We start from the raw sequence: 12,730 nt of genomic DNA on the forward strand, positions 1-12,730 counted from the left end.
ATAATATGTGCAGTCTAACTATTAGCTTAGACTTTTAGTTGAGATGGAGCAATGCACAGAATGGTGACTCAGAAAATCAGAATTGCTCGTGCAGGTATTTAAGTAACATTCTTAATTCTTAATTAATCAACCGCTAGAATTTATGAATATGCTTATGTTTGTATCAATTGACCAACATATGGAGTGATACTATCTCAACAATTATGATAAATTCATCAACATCCCAACAAGGGTTTAGTCAAGCATAACCAAGTTGACATGAACCATTAAGAATTAATAGAAATCAAATACTAGAATAATAATGATCAAAAGTAGGAAGATCTAAATGATCAAAACCAACCGATTCGTTTGTTCAACCCACCCCATCTCCTTCCTAAAAATTTATTTATTATTCAGTCACCGCATCCATACAAATTCCGGATTCTCCGATCCAATCTACCATATCCAATTCCTTGTATTTTTCCCACCAACCCAAATATCCTTCAAAATTCTTTTTTTTTCTTTTTTTAATATCCCATCTGATATAATCACCACTGTATCCCTAATCTAGCTTGTAGTTACATTAACAATCTGTCTATCAACTGCTCTGAATAATTAACATTTTTAAATTTATATTTTAAAAATATTATCTGGCATTACGCGCACTGATTAGTTAAGAATTTTTGTTTTTTTCTAAAATAAATTAAAACTTGTTATAGGAGTTTTATGAAAGTACACTGAGCATTTTATATTCCAAATTTTGCCACGTTGTAAATTTTGTAGTAAGTCAGTGTTAGAGTGAGTGGGGAAAAGGGCACTATATAAAGATTCAGACTGAGGGAAAATCTTATTCATACCAACACAAAAGAATAAAAATTGAATCTTTCGCGGTGAAAGATGAAGTGGATTAGAGGCAAGACCATAGGCTGTGGCTCCTCGGCCACCGTGTCAATCGCCACTTCTTGGAATTCCGGCGAGACATTCGCCGTTAAGTCCGCCGAGTTATCCAAGTCGGAGTTCTTGCAAAGAGAGCAAGAAATTCTGTCCAGTTTGAGCTGTCCGCAGATAGTTGAATACAAGGGGTGTGATATCACGATGGAGGATAACAAGCTCATGTTCAACCTCCTCCTTGAGCACATGCCGGCCGGCACGCTCGCCGAGCACGGCGGCCGGATCGGAGAATCAAGAATGGGTGAATATGCTGGGCAAATCGCACAGGGGCTAGATTACTTGCATTCAGTTGGGGTAGTGCATTGCGACATTAAGGGCAGGAACATTTTGGTGGGGAATAGTGGCGTCAAAATTGCCGATTTCGGTTGCTCTAAGCGGCTCCGGGGAGCTTCCGCCGCGTCAATCGGCGGCGGAACACCGATGTTCATGGCGCCGGAGGTGGCGCAGGGGAAAGAGCAGGGCTTTGCGGCGGATATATGGGCGCTAGGATGTACCGTCATCGAAATGGCCACCGGCGGGTCATCGCCGTGGCCTAATATCACCGGCGGTCCGGCTGCATTGCTTTATCACATCGCATTTTCCGGCGAATCGCCGCCGGTCCCGGATTTTCTGTCCGACAAAGCCAAGGATTTCTTAGAGAAATGCTTGAGACGAGACCCCAGAGAACGATGGACTGCGAAACAGCTTCTCAAACACCCATTTCTCCGGGAAATTAATTCTTTCGCTTTGCCAAAACAAGAATCGATTATAATTTCCCCAACAAGTGTTCTTGATCAAGGCATTTGGAATTCATCAATGGAGGAATCACAAAGCACTTGTGAACATGCCCAAACATTTACTACTTCATCATCGGATTCTCCGAAGCAGAGGGTCAGACAATTGTGCTGGAATTCAAGTAGACCGAACTGGGAACATGATGAAGCTTCTTGGATCAGTGTGAGAAGCAGGGGAGATGATGACGTGGCAGGTCTTCATTGTCGCGAAGAAAATGGGGTTTTTTGTGCACACACGAACTCGACAGTGAATTTCTTAGATTATTGTAAGAGTAGTAGCAGTAGTTATGTCCCCTTAGCTTCATCCGTTGTACACCAAAACATTGTCACTTCCGGTGGGAATTCTACTTTGAAAAAGAGAGTAAATCAATTGCATTTATTCTATATCTTGTTGTCACTTATATTTAGTTTAATCCTTTAAAATTGGCACATTTAATTTTTCATTTTTAATCCCTATTTTTTGTTTGTGATAGAGAAATAGTAGCCGATATCTAAAGATGTCTAACTGGGTAATTAAATTCAACCCACGTATAATAATTCGTATAAGAATTTGTGTCAGTTTTGTGACGGACTCATAATGTGAACTCACCGTCAATTATAAACATAAACTTTCCGGACACGTACAAAAATTTCATCTATATATAAGTCATGTTGATACAATAATTGAAGAAGTCATGTTTGTTCAAACATCAAATGCACACTGGCAAAGTAGGAAATCACAATCATACTACAAGTTTCTCCTTATAATTGACCATGAGTTTATAATTGCACAAAAAAAGAGCACAACTTTGTTTGATGGAACTTATTTTAAAAGTTATAACTTATTTTAACTACAAATAAGTTATAAACTTGGTTTCGTAAACATTATGAGTTTAAAATAATAGGTTATTTTGAAACTTTACTAAGTAGCATTTTAAAATAAGTTATTAACTTTTAACTTTTTTTCCCTTTATATCCTTATTAATTTTAAAAAATAACATCATCTACCCTTCATTAATAATTTTTTTTTGAATATCTTAGTTTATCATTTTATGTTTTTTTTTACACTTATTAGCTTATATTCTATCAAAGTATCAATAGCTAATTTTACCAAACACTTTAATTTCAATTAATTAGCTTATTAACTATTACATACTAATTTTTAAGCTTTAAGCTAACTTTTCAACTAAATGTGCCAAACAAAGTCTAATAACAAGACAAACTTTTAGGAATCTCATTATATTCCGGGCCTATTAAATGTGATCATTAAAAAAAAAAAANTGAATAATTAACATTTTTAAATTTATATTTTAAAAATATTATCTGGCATTACGCGCACTGATTAGTTAAGAATTTTTGTTTTTTTCTAAAATAAATTAAAACTTGTTATAGGAGTTTTATGAAAGTACACTGAGCATTTTATATTCCAAATTTTGCCACGTTGTAAATTTTGTAGTAAGTCAGTGTTAGAGTGAGTGGGGAAAAGGGCACTATATAAAGATTCAGACTGAGGGAAAATCTTATTCATACCAACACAAAAGAATAAAAATTGAATCTTTCGCGGTGAAAGATGAAGTGGATTAGAGGCAAGACCATAGGCTGTGGCTCCTCGGCCACCGTGTCAATCGCCACTTCTTGGAATTCCGGCGAGACATTCGCCGTTAAGTCCGCCGAGTTATCCAAGTCGGAGTTCTTGCAAAGAGAGCAAGAAATTCTGTCCAGTTTGAGCTGTCCGCAGATAGTTGAATACAAGGGGTGTGATATCACGATGGAGGATAACAAGCTCATGTTCAACCTCCTCCTTGAGCACATGCCGGCCGGCACGCTCGCCGAGCACGGCGGCCGGATCGGAGAATCAAGAATGGGTGAATATGCTGGGCAAATCGCACAGGGGCTAGATTACTTGCATTCAGTTGGGGTAGTGCATTGCGACATTAAGGGCAGGAACATTTTGGTGGGGAATAGTGGCGTCAAAATTGCCGATTTCGGTTGCTCTAAGCGGCTCCGGGGAGCTTCCGCCGCGTCAATCGGCGGCGGAACACCGATGTTCATGGCGCCGGAGGTGGCGCAGGGGAAAGAGCAGGGCTTTGCGGCGGATATATGGGCGCTAGGATGTACCGTCATCGAAATGGCCACCGGCGGGTCATCGCCGTGGCCTAATATCACCGGCGGTCCGGCTGCATTGCTTTATCACATCGCATTTTCCGGCGAATCGCCGCCGGTCCCGGATTTTCTGTCCGACAAAGCCAAGGATTTCTTAGAGAAATGCTTGAGACGAGACCCCAGAGAACGATGGACTGCGAAACAGCTTCTCAAACACCCATTTCTCCGGGAAATTAATTCTTTCGCTTTGCCAAAACAAGAATCGATTATAATTTCCCCAACAAGTGTTCTTGATCAAGGCATTTGGAATTCATCAATGGAGGAATCACAAAGCACTTGTGAACATGCCCAAACATTTACTACTTCATCATCGGATTCTCCGAAGCAGAGGGTCAGACAATTGTGCTGGAATTCAAGTAGACCGAACTGGGAACATGATGAAGCTTCTTGGATCAGTGTGAGAAGCAGGGGAGATGATGACGTGGCAGGTCTTCATTGTCGCGAAGAAAATGGGGTTTTTTGTGCACACACGAACTCGACAGTGAATTTCTTAGATTATTGTAAGAGTAGTAGCAGTAGTTATGTCCCCTTAGCTTCATCCGTTGTACACCAAAACATTGTCACTTCCGGTGGGAATTCTACTTTGAAAAAGAGAGTAAATCAATTGCATTTATTCTATATCTTGTTGTCACTTATATTTAGTTTAATCCTTTAAAATTGGCACATTTAATTTTTCATTTTTAATCCCTATTTTTTGTTTGTGATAGAGAAATAGTAGCCGATATCTAAAGATGTCTAACTGGGTAATTAAATTCAACCCACGTATAATAATTCGTATAAGAATTTGTGTCAGTTTTGTGACGGACTCATAATGTGAACTCACCGTCAATTATAAACATAAACTTTCCGGACACGTACAAAAATTTCATCTATATATAAGTCATGTTGATACAATAATTGAAGAAGTCATGTTTGTTCAAACATCAAATGCACACTGGCAAAGTAGGAAATCACAATCATACTACAAGTTTCTCCTTATAATTGACCATGAGTTTATAATTGCACAAAAAAAGAGCACAACTTTGTTTGATGGAACTTATTTTAAAAGTTATAACTTATTTTAACTACAAATAAGTTATAAACTTGGTTTCGTAAACATTATGAGTTTAAAATAATAGGTTATTTTGAAACTTTACTAAGTAGCATTTTAAAATAAGTTATTAACTTTTAACTTTTTTTCCCTTTATATCCTTATTAATTTTAAAAAATAACATCATCTACCCTTCATTAATAATTTTTTTTTGAATATCTTAGTTTATCATTTTATGTTTTTTTTTACACTTATTAGCTTATATTCTATCAAAGTATCAATAGCTAATTTTACCAAACACTTTAATTTCAATTAATTAGCTTATTAACTATTACATACTAATTTTTAAGCTTTAAGCTAACTTTTCAACTAAATGTGCCAAACAAAGTCTAATAACAAGACAAACTTTTAGGAATCTCATTATATTCCGGGCCTATTAAATGTGATCATTAAAAAAAAAAAACAAAATATAAAATTGACACAAAAGTAAAAAACTAAAAACTAAAAATGAAATTAACTCATTTCATTATCATTTAAACTGAGGCACTAAAAGCAAGTATATATTTAAAAAAAAAAAAAAAAAAAAGAAAGAAAAAAAGCAAGTATATATAAAATATAATGCTCCTTATATTTCAGATTGAATGTATTAAATATTACACATAAAAATTACCTAGCTATCTGTTAAAATAAAAAGTGACCAGAAATTTAAAAAAAAAATCATCTTAATTAATAATTTGAAAGGTTGAAGTGATACCATGTATACGCATTATTACGCAATACATATATGGATCATTAATTCAACGATATATAGAACGGAACTTGGGATATGCATATTATCAGTCCAAGATCAGAGCCTCAACTTCATTCTTCCCAATAATTTGGACTGAGTTTCATTGGCTCAAGGGACCTTCTTCATCTTTCTTCATCTAATTAACAAGATACCTATATATATATATATATATATATATACACCAGATCAGAACGATTAAGAAACAATACTGCAATGGCCATCGTCGTGGTCGGCGGGGAGAAGCAAAGTGGTATTGAGTGCAGTGCACAGCAAAAGAAGAAGCAAAACCAGCACAGAAAGCCCAGAAAGAATGAGCATTAGGATGTGGGCTTCTGTGCTCTTCACTTCCTGCGCGTACTCCGTCGACGCCATCGCCATTGCCGTCAAAGGAAAAGAATACGCCCACCATGCCACGTTGAATTTCTTCATGGATTTCTTGAATAACGCCGGCCGACACACCTGCTTCCATGGACGCACGAATTACGTCAAACGACAAACAAAGTAGTTTTAAAAAAAGCAATTACGTACGGTACTTGTATACTTTACTGTCGGGAAAAAAAGGATTTGCTTATTAGCTGTAAAGCAAAAGAGTATATATAAAATTATATTATATGTATAGTAGGTTTACAGTCATTAGTTTCTAATTACTGAGCTGTGATTACGTATACAATTGAATTAACCATAGTTAGTTCATTACGGAAATTAAAGAAGGTAGTCTTCATAATTCATTTGAAGTTTGGCATTTTTAGTTACAAACCATCTTGATGAGGAGGTCTTGATTGATGATCATATTCACGGTAAGTAAAGAAGCATAATATATACAGTACAGAACCCGAATGAAGAAGCAAAAATCAGTTGCAACAACTTATACAAAACTAAGCGAACCAAAAGAATAGGCCTAATTAAAACTGAGCAAGAACTAAATTTCAATAAAGATCAATTATAATAGTATGAACTCAAACTTAAAAGAATTATCTTTTATTTTAGATTCAAGGTATTATTTTATTTTATTTAACAAAAGCGACCCATGGGGTGACGGCCGAGTGGGGTTAGATAGACCCTACTTGTTATTATTAATTAAATTAAAAGTTTTATAGTCGCCACAAAAGAAAAACTTTTAAATATCCCAAATTTACAAATTAAGCACGCCAAAAAAATATATTCATCAAATCATTTAGACTAGAAAGGTTACATCAAGGAGTTATGTTATTTTTATTTTTCATTTATTAGTTCTTGAAGATTATGGAGTAATTATCAAGTTAATGGCTGCCAGCTAAACCTTAGTTGTTAGAAAATGATTTTTTTATTTTTTATTTTTTATTTTTTGTGATAAGTTTTCCACTTCTACTAACTTTGACGAAGTTAATTATTTTTCATTTTATTTTTCTACTTTTTATAGTCCGTAAGAAAACAAAGTCCTAGGTAACCTAATTTGATGTGATACTTACCAATTATTTAATCAAAACTCCTCCCTAATATGAACCTATAGACCGTAGTCAATTGATGAACGGTTCAGATTGTGCGGATGAGGCCACGCGACGACAATGGTCTTTTTTACAAAGAAAATGACATACACGAGTACACGACTGCACAAGTACATGAAAAGGATCTTTAAAAAAAGCCAATTTGAATTCCAACACTTTATGGATCGGTCTTATGTTGTCCCATCAATGGATTTTAAGCTGCAGTGACAGCTACGATAAGCTAATTTTCCATGTCGAGACAATTGTTTAATCAAGAAACATGTATGATATAGTGGCATACTGCTGTATAGATAATGGTAAGTGTATTTTAAAGAATATAATTTTTGTCATGTGTTCAATTTTATAATAGTTCTTTTTATCTTATATAGATTAATCAAAACATATCCTATTAAGAATATATAAAGTATTATTTAAAAATAATTTCAGCCAAATTAGTCAAACTGTCCATCGATTAAATTTCAATGCAAGCAGCTTATTAAGTTGATCGGTTATAGTCCGTTGATTTTCTTGTTATTCAAATAATTATACCGAGTAATAATAAAAAATACATACCAGGGAAATGAAGAGAAACAGGGAGAGATAAAATAGCATCTTTGACGAGTTGTCGAAGTTTCCAGAGATGGAGTCCCAAGCCAAGCTTGCCATGCTCGGAGCAGCAAAGAAGAGAAAGAAAACCGGCCGGAGAATCGCCGGAATCGAGCTACTTCCGGGCAACCGCTGATACAGGGTGACAAAGAGGACAAAATAATGCGCCATGCCCAGTGAAAACATGCAAACGGCGCTCTCTTTCCACCCCATCTGAGCCGCGGCTCGAGCGCAGACCAAGTTTCCGATCACCGACATCTGGCTCGTCGGGTTGGCGATGCCGGAGAGGTACCGCTTCCCTTTGGTGAACCACTGGCCGTAAATCTTGACATCGAGGGCCACGATGGGGACCACAAACACCCACCAAAGCACCAGGTAATAAGCCGTCTTGGGTTTAAAGAACGGCGTGGCTTGCAACAAGAGGAGCCACGAAATCCACGGCGCGAAGAGGTAGTTCACGCCGACGTGGTTCAGGAACTCATCCTTAACCATGTCGAAGCGGAGGAAACATCGGACGGCGTAGATTAAAGACAGCGAGACCAGCGTGAAGAGCGCTAAAGACCATAGGACAAGGAAAGCCGTGGAAGGCAGCCTGTGGAGCATTCGGCTTAAAGAGTGAATGTCGCCGCCGCCGTTTGAGGGCGGCTCGCTTAGCGTTTTCCATAGTAACGCCTGGCTGCACAGAGAGAGGCTTATACGAAAATACCCCGCATGCAATTTCATCAAGATTGCCAAAATTAAGGCCTTGGCTTTGATAAGAACTCCGGTTTTATTTTGTGGGGAAGAGCCAATAGACTCAATAGTGCTTGTGACATTCACGACAACCTCAGCCTGGGGTTGAGATTCTTGGTTAAGGTTTGCCATTGCAATTGCATGCAGCATTTAGTACTATACGTGATCTTTAGCGTTTGGGTTTGGTTGTTCCATTGCATAAGGATTGGGAACATATATATAGGCTCATGCAGGAAAGAGGACTGGCCCACCACATGTGTCTCAACTGTTTACAGATTTTTCAACCTACAATGCAAATTTAATACTTTTCATTAATAGATCGAATTCTGCGTCTGCAGTAGTCAATAAAGTAAAATTATTAATTTCTTTGTAGTGATTAATCAGTTAAACTGTGTCCCAGGATCATACCCGGAGGAATGATATATGTTGGGAATGGAATGAGAGTACGGTATGAAAAAGACAGGATTGTTCTTGGAAGTTTACGTGGGAACGGAAATTGCTGACCGCATGGGCTAGCTTTAGGCTTGCCAATTTGGACTGCTTGTCGTGGATTGCGGCTGAGTTGTGTTGAGCTCTTTACAGCTATGCATATGGGATTGTGCAAAATGGGACCTGAATGCCACTGAAATGTGTAGAAAAACCATTTAAACGAATCTCACTCTTGATCAGGTTCAACGCATGCAAATCTCTCCTCTGATCTCATGCAACCATGAAATTCATTCTAATGGAGTACGTGTTCCTTTGGCAAACATAATTATATTGCCAATCAGCTTATCTGATCTCATCCGATCCAGGATTTTACGTTGGGTTTCCTAGGATTGCCAAAGCTTTAGTTTGTCAAAGAAATCCAAGTAAACCCTAACAAAAAAAAATTATATATTGATTACACGACATATTAAAAATTAGTATTTTTCTATGATCCAATTAAGTCGAAGTATATATCCAGATAGATAAATATGAGGATTGAGGATTGAATTTTTTTACTATGGCCATGTTTAGTGAAATAATTAGCTTGTCAACTAATTTTGACTTATTTAATCACTATTAGTTATTTAACTTGGTTAAAAATCAATATAAGTGTTTAGTTAATCAACTTTTTGTAACTCTAAAATGCTAAAATTTAAAAAGCTACTCAAAACAACATTTTCAATTAGCTTTTTGAGAAAAAAAATTATACAAAACAACTATCAGCTAACAGCTAATTTACTAAGCACGTTTCTACAATCAGCTAATGTTATCAATTAGTCATATTCTCTAACTCAATCAACTAACAGTCATTTGCCAAATAGGCCTATGTCTTTTAATGTAAGAAACTTCTTGTTGGAAGGAGTTTACTCTCCCAGTCTTCTTCCTATTTTTTATAGTAAAATGAAGAGAACTATGAACTAATATTATTCTTTCTTATTTGGTGTAAGACAAGGGGTGATGCACAAGGCATTATAAAAACTCTCTCACCCTCTGTTAGTCCTTTCATCCCTAAATAGTTGTTTTGTTTATTATTATCGATACACATTTTAAGAATAGTGGGGGGAAAAGTACGTATTTTTCCTTTTCCGCTTATTATTTTTTTAAAAAAGATAAATCTTTTAACTTTTCAAATTTTATTTAATAGGAAATATAAATTAATTATAGTGTTTATTTTAAAAATTATATATGGAGCAATAATATTTTGAAATATACAAAATTATCAAAAAAATTAAGACGGATAGATCATTAATTATATACTCAGAAAATTGTTATCCCTACTATATTGAGATGAAAAATGATATATGGAGTCCCTAGAGTAAAAGTATGCATTCTTGTGACAAAAAATAGAATCTAGCCGCGCCCCACACACCGGCCGAATAGAAGTTGGTGAGACTCAATCTTTTGTCTCTTGTGACAAATTTCACCTATGTGACCAGTTGAACTGTCAATGTAGACCCGTTTTACATTTTTTGATTTATAATTGTGTTATGTATGAAGTTCACATTGCAACCCTAATCGACAAAGGATTAAAAGTATGTAAACTAACAAACTATCTGATCAACTCAGTTAGGATTTTCCTCTTATTTTCCACTCTTTAATTCTTGAATTACTAATGGGTACAAACATGTATAGTATTGGTTGTTGTACTGGATGGTACTATCTATTTCGATATTAATAACTAATTATACAAATACAAATATACAATAACAGGTCATATTTGATATTAATTACCCACATAGTAAAAGAAATTCATTAGATAGATATATTCTTGATTCCTTGCGCATATGCTCCGGTCCATCCATGTCGAAACGTAGCGGTGGGTGTAAGACAGTACGTAGAAGACTTAAGACTAGGCGGCTCGATCAAGATGGGTTTGTTTGACCCCGTCAAAATTTGTTATGTGTTGAAGTCTTTACAAACGAATCAAAGTAAATAGCAGGATACAATTTAATGACTTATTACAAATTTTTCAAAGTATTTGTACATTGTGCTTACAACGTAACCGGGTGATGATTAGTGAAATAAAATTATTATTTTTATTGTTTAAATAGGTCAACTATATGGGTTGCGTATGTCTGAAAGGTTTTTTTTTTTTTTTTTTTTTTAAATGATTGATTTTAGATGAGAGATGAAACTGCGTGTAAAATGTTATGTTGCTAAACACATTCCTCAATCCTCACGTACCCAACATGCATCACATTATTCCTCATCAAACAGTAGAATCTAGACACATATATAGTACATGGTTGACTTGGAACGGAAGTCACGAAACTACTAACTACGTGTAAAATGTTAAGAAGGTACGTTGCAGCCCAAACATTTATATTCCTTGCCCAACATGCACGTTAATTGTCCACTTTGTACGCAGCATATTATACAATGTATCACTAACCAATGGATTTTATCTTAATTTAAAGTTCAATAAGAATGTATATAAATTTATTAGCCCGATTCGAAGGTAAATCTTAAGATCAAGCGTTTATCAGTACGCCAAAAGCTATATATAGCTAGTAGCGAAGACACAATTTTATACTTAATATATCACTTATTAGGATTAAACGCTACTTACCACTATACAAAAAGTCACGTTATAGCTAGTAGCAAAAATAAAACTTTATTATTTCCTTGTACTACTATATTTTATGGAGACAAAGTGTTGGAGTTGATCCTTCAAACTTCTGTCTAACCGTCCGTCAATTTCCCTAACTACTTGGTCTTGGATGTGTACTTGACCCTTCACCAGTCTCGATCTGCTCAACATAAAATTAATAAACCAATATATTGAAAGGTTTAAAAATATATCAAGATGTTAATAAATGACCAACCATCTTTATGCATTGTAAGTACATATATACCAAGCATAATAGCCTGTTTATTTTATGTGTTGAGTCCAATCAAGAGCTTAGTATATAACTATATATTAGCCAAAGAAAATGAGACTTTTACTTTCTTAGTTATGAAAATATATTAAATTTAATTTGGTCCCAAGCATTCAAAAAGATAAGGTTAAAAACTTAAAATTTAAAATTTCATTGACTTAGCTTCCCTCTAATTTATTTCATTGCAATATAATAGTCAAAATTACCGATTTGGCATTAATCCTAATTAATGGCCGTTCTTCAGTAGGGGGCTAGGGGCTAAGTGTCGGCTCAATATATAGGCGACGGTTTGCAAAAATCGAATTAGCATATATTTAACTTTGATACCAAATAATACAAGTACAAGTCGTAATTACACTACAAAATTCAATTCATCATGAGTATATGTTTGTCTTAAATCTTTATTTTTTTTGCATAAATTTTTATAGGTAACTGATATGAAACGCATGACCAAATTAAATTGAAGGCGGTAAAATTAAGGAGTTGAATGATGAAGTACTAGAAATAATATTTTCTATACTAGTTTTATTTTTTATTTATTAAAGAACATATGTAAACGTGTTATCATGACAAATCCACTAATTGTATAACCTATTAGAATTAAGGTATATAATTCTTGCAGTGGTAATTAATGGTGTATGCTGAGGTCTAAGGTTTTGATGATGCATGTGAAAACGTACAAGTGGGGAAATATCTAATTGGAATATGCTGCTGTTTTATTTGGATTTAATCTCAAAGCTTAGTGCTTAAACAGCCGTTTTTAGTCAAATCTGGCGCCGCTTTCTTTTTCTTAATCTGTGACTGTGCTTTTTTGGATTGTTGGGCAGCTAGACAACAATTAATTCAATTCCGGCGAGATTAATTGGCCTTTAAAAAAAAAAAAAAAGCAAATCTTATTTTAACTCTTATATTTATTA

The 12,730-nt window shown here is 35.2% G+C and overlaps 3 protein-coding genes across 4 annotated transcripts; 2 read left to right on the top strand and 1 right to left on the bottom strand.

Moving 5' to 3' along the window:
• The first annotated feature begins 876 nt into the window (after positions 1-876).
• On the top strand, positions 877-2,124 carry LOC116010092 (mitogen-activated protein kinase kinase kinase 18-like). The gene has a single exon (XM_031249355.1). It carries the CDS (start codon positions 877-879, stop codon positions 2,122-2,124), a length of 1,248 nt encoding a protein of 415 aa, XP_031105215.1.
• Positions 2,125-3,252: 1,128 nt separating this feature from the next.
• Positions 3,253-4,500, top strand: LOC116010094 (mitogen-activated protein kinase kinase kinase 18-like). The gene has a single exon (XM_031249357.1). The coding sequence runs from the start codon at positions 3,253-3,255 to the stop codon at positions 4,498-4,500; it is 1,248 nt and encodes a 415-aa protein (XP_031105217.1).
• Positions 4,501-5,482: 982 nt separating this feature from the next.
• Positions 5,483-8,656, bottom strand: LOC116011028 (S-type anion channel SLAH4-like). Of its 2 annotated transcripts, none has more exons than XM_031250528.1 (2): positions 7,702-8,656; positions 5,483-6,124 (listed from the first exon to the last, which is right to left on the bottom strand). In XM_031250528.1, exons 1-2 carry the CDS (start codon positions 8,614-8,616, stop codon positions 5,861-5,863), a joined length of 1,179 nt encoding a protein of 392 aa, XP_031106388.1. In that variant the 5' UTR covers positions 8,617-8,656; the 3' UTR covers positions 5,483-5,860. The 2 variants fall into 2 exon arrangements, with proteins under 2 accessions (XP_031106388.1, XP_031106387.1); XM_031250527.1 differs by having other exon boundaries at positions 5,483-6,127.
• Between the last annotated feature and the right edge of the window lie 4,074 nt (positions 8,657-12,730).

The sequence above is a fragment of the Ipomoea triloba genome, chromosome 2 (genome assembly GCF_003576645.1).
Source record: "Ipomoea triloba cultivar NCNSP0323 chromosome 2, ASM357664v1".
Taxonomy (NCBI): Eukaryota; Viridiplantae; Streptophyta; class Magnoliopsida; order Solanales; family Convolvulaceae; genus Ipomoea; species Ipomoea triloba.

Coding starts and splice junctions, on each gene's coding strand:
- LOC116010092 (XM_031249355.1), top strand. CDS start 877: ATGAAGTGGATTAGAGGCAAGACCATAGGCTGTGGCTCCTCGGCCACC.
- LOC116011028 (XM_031250527.1), bottom strand. CDS start 8,616: ATGCTGCATGCAATTGCAATGGCAAACCTTAACCAAGAATCTCAACCC. Junction 6,128..7,701: donor TGTTTCTCTTCATTTCCCTG/GTATGTATTTTT, acceptor CGTCCATGGAAG/CAGGTGTGTCGGCCGGCGTT.
- LOC116010094 (XM_031249357.1), top strand. CDS start 3,253: ATGAAGTGGATTAGAGGCAAGACCATAGGCTGTGGCTCCTCGGCCACC.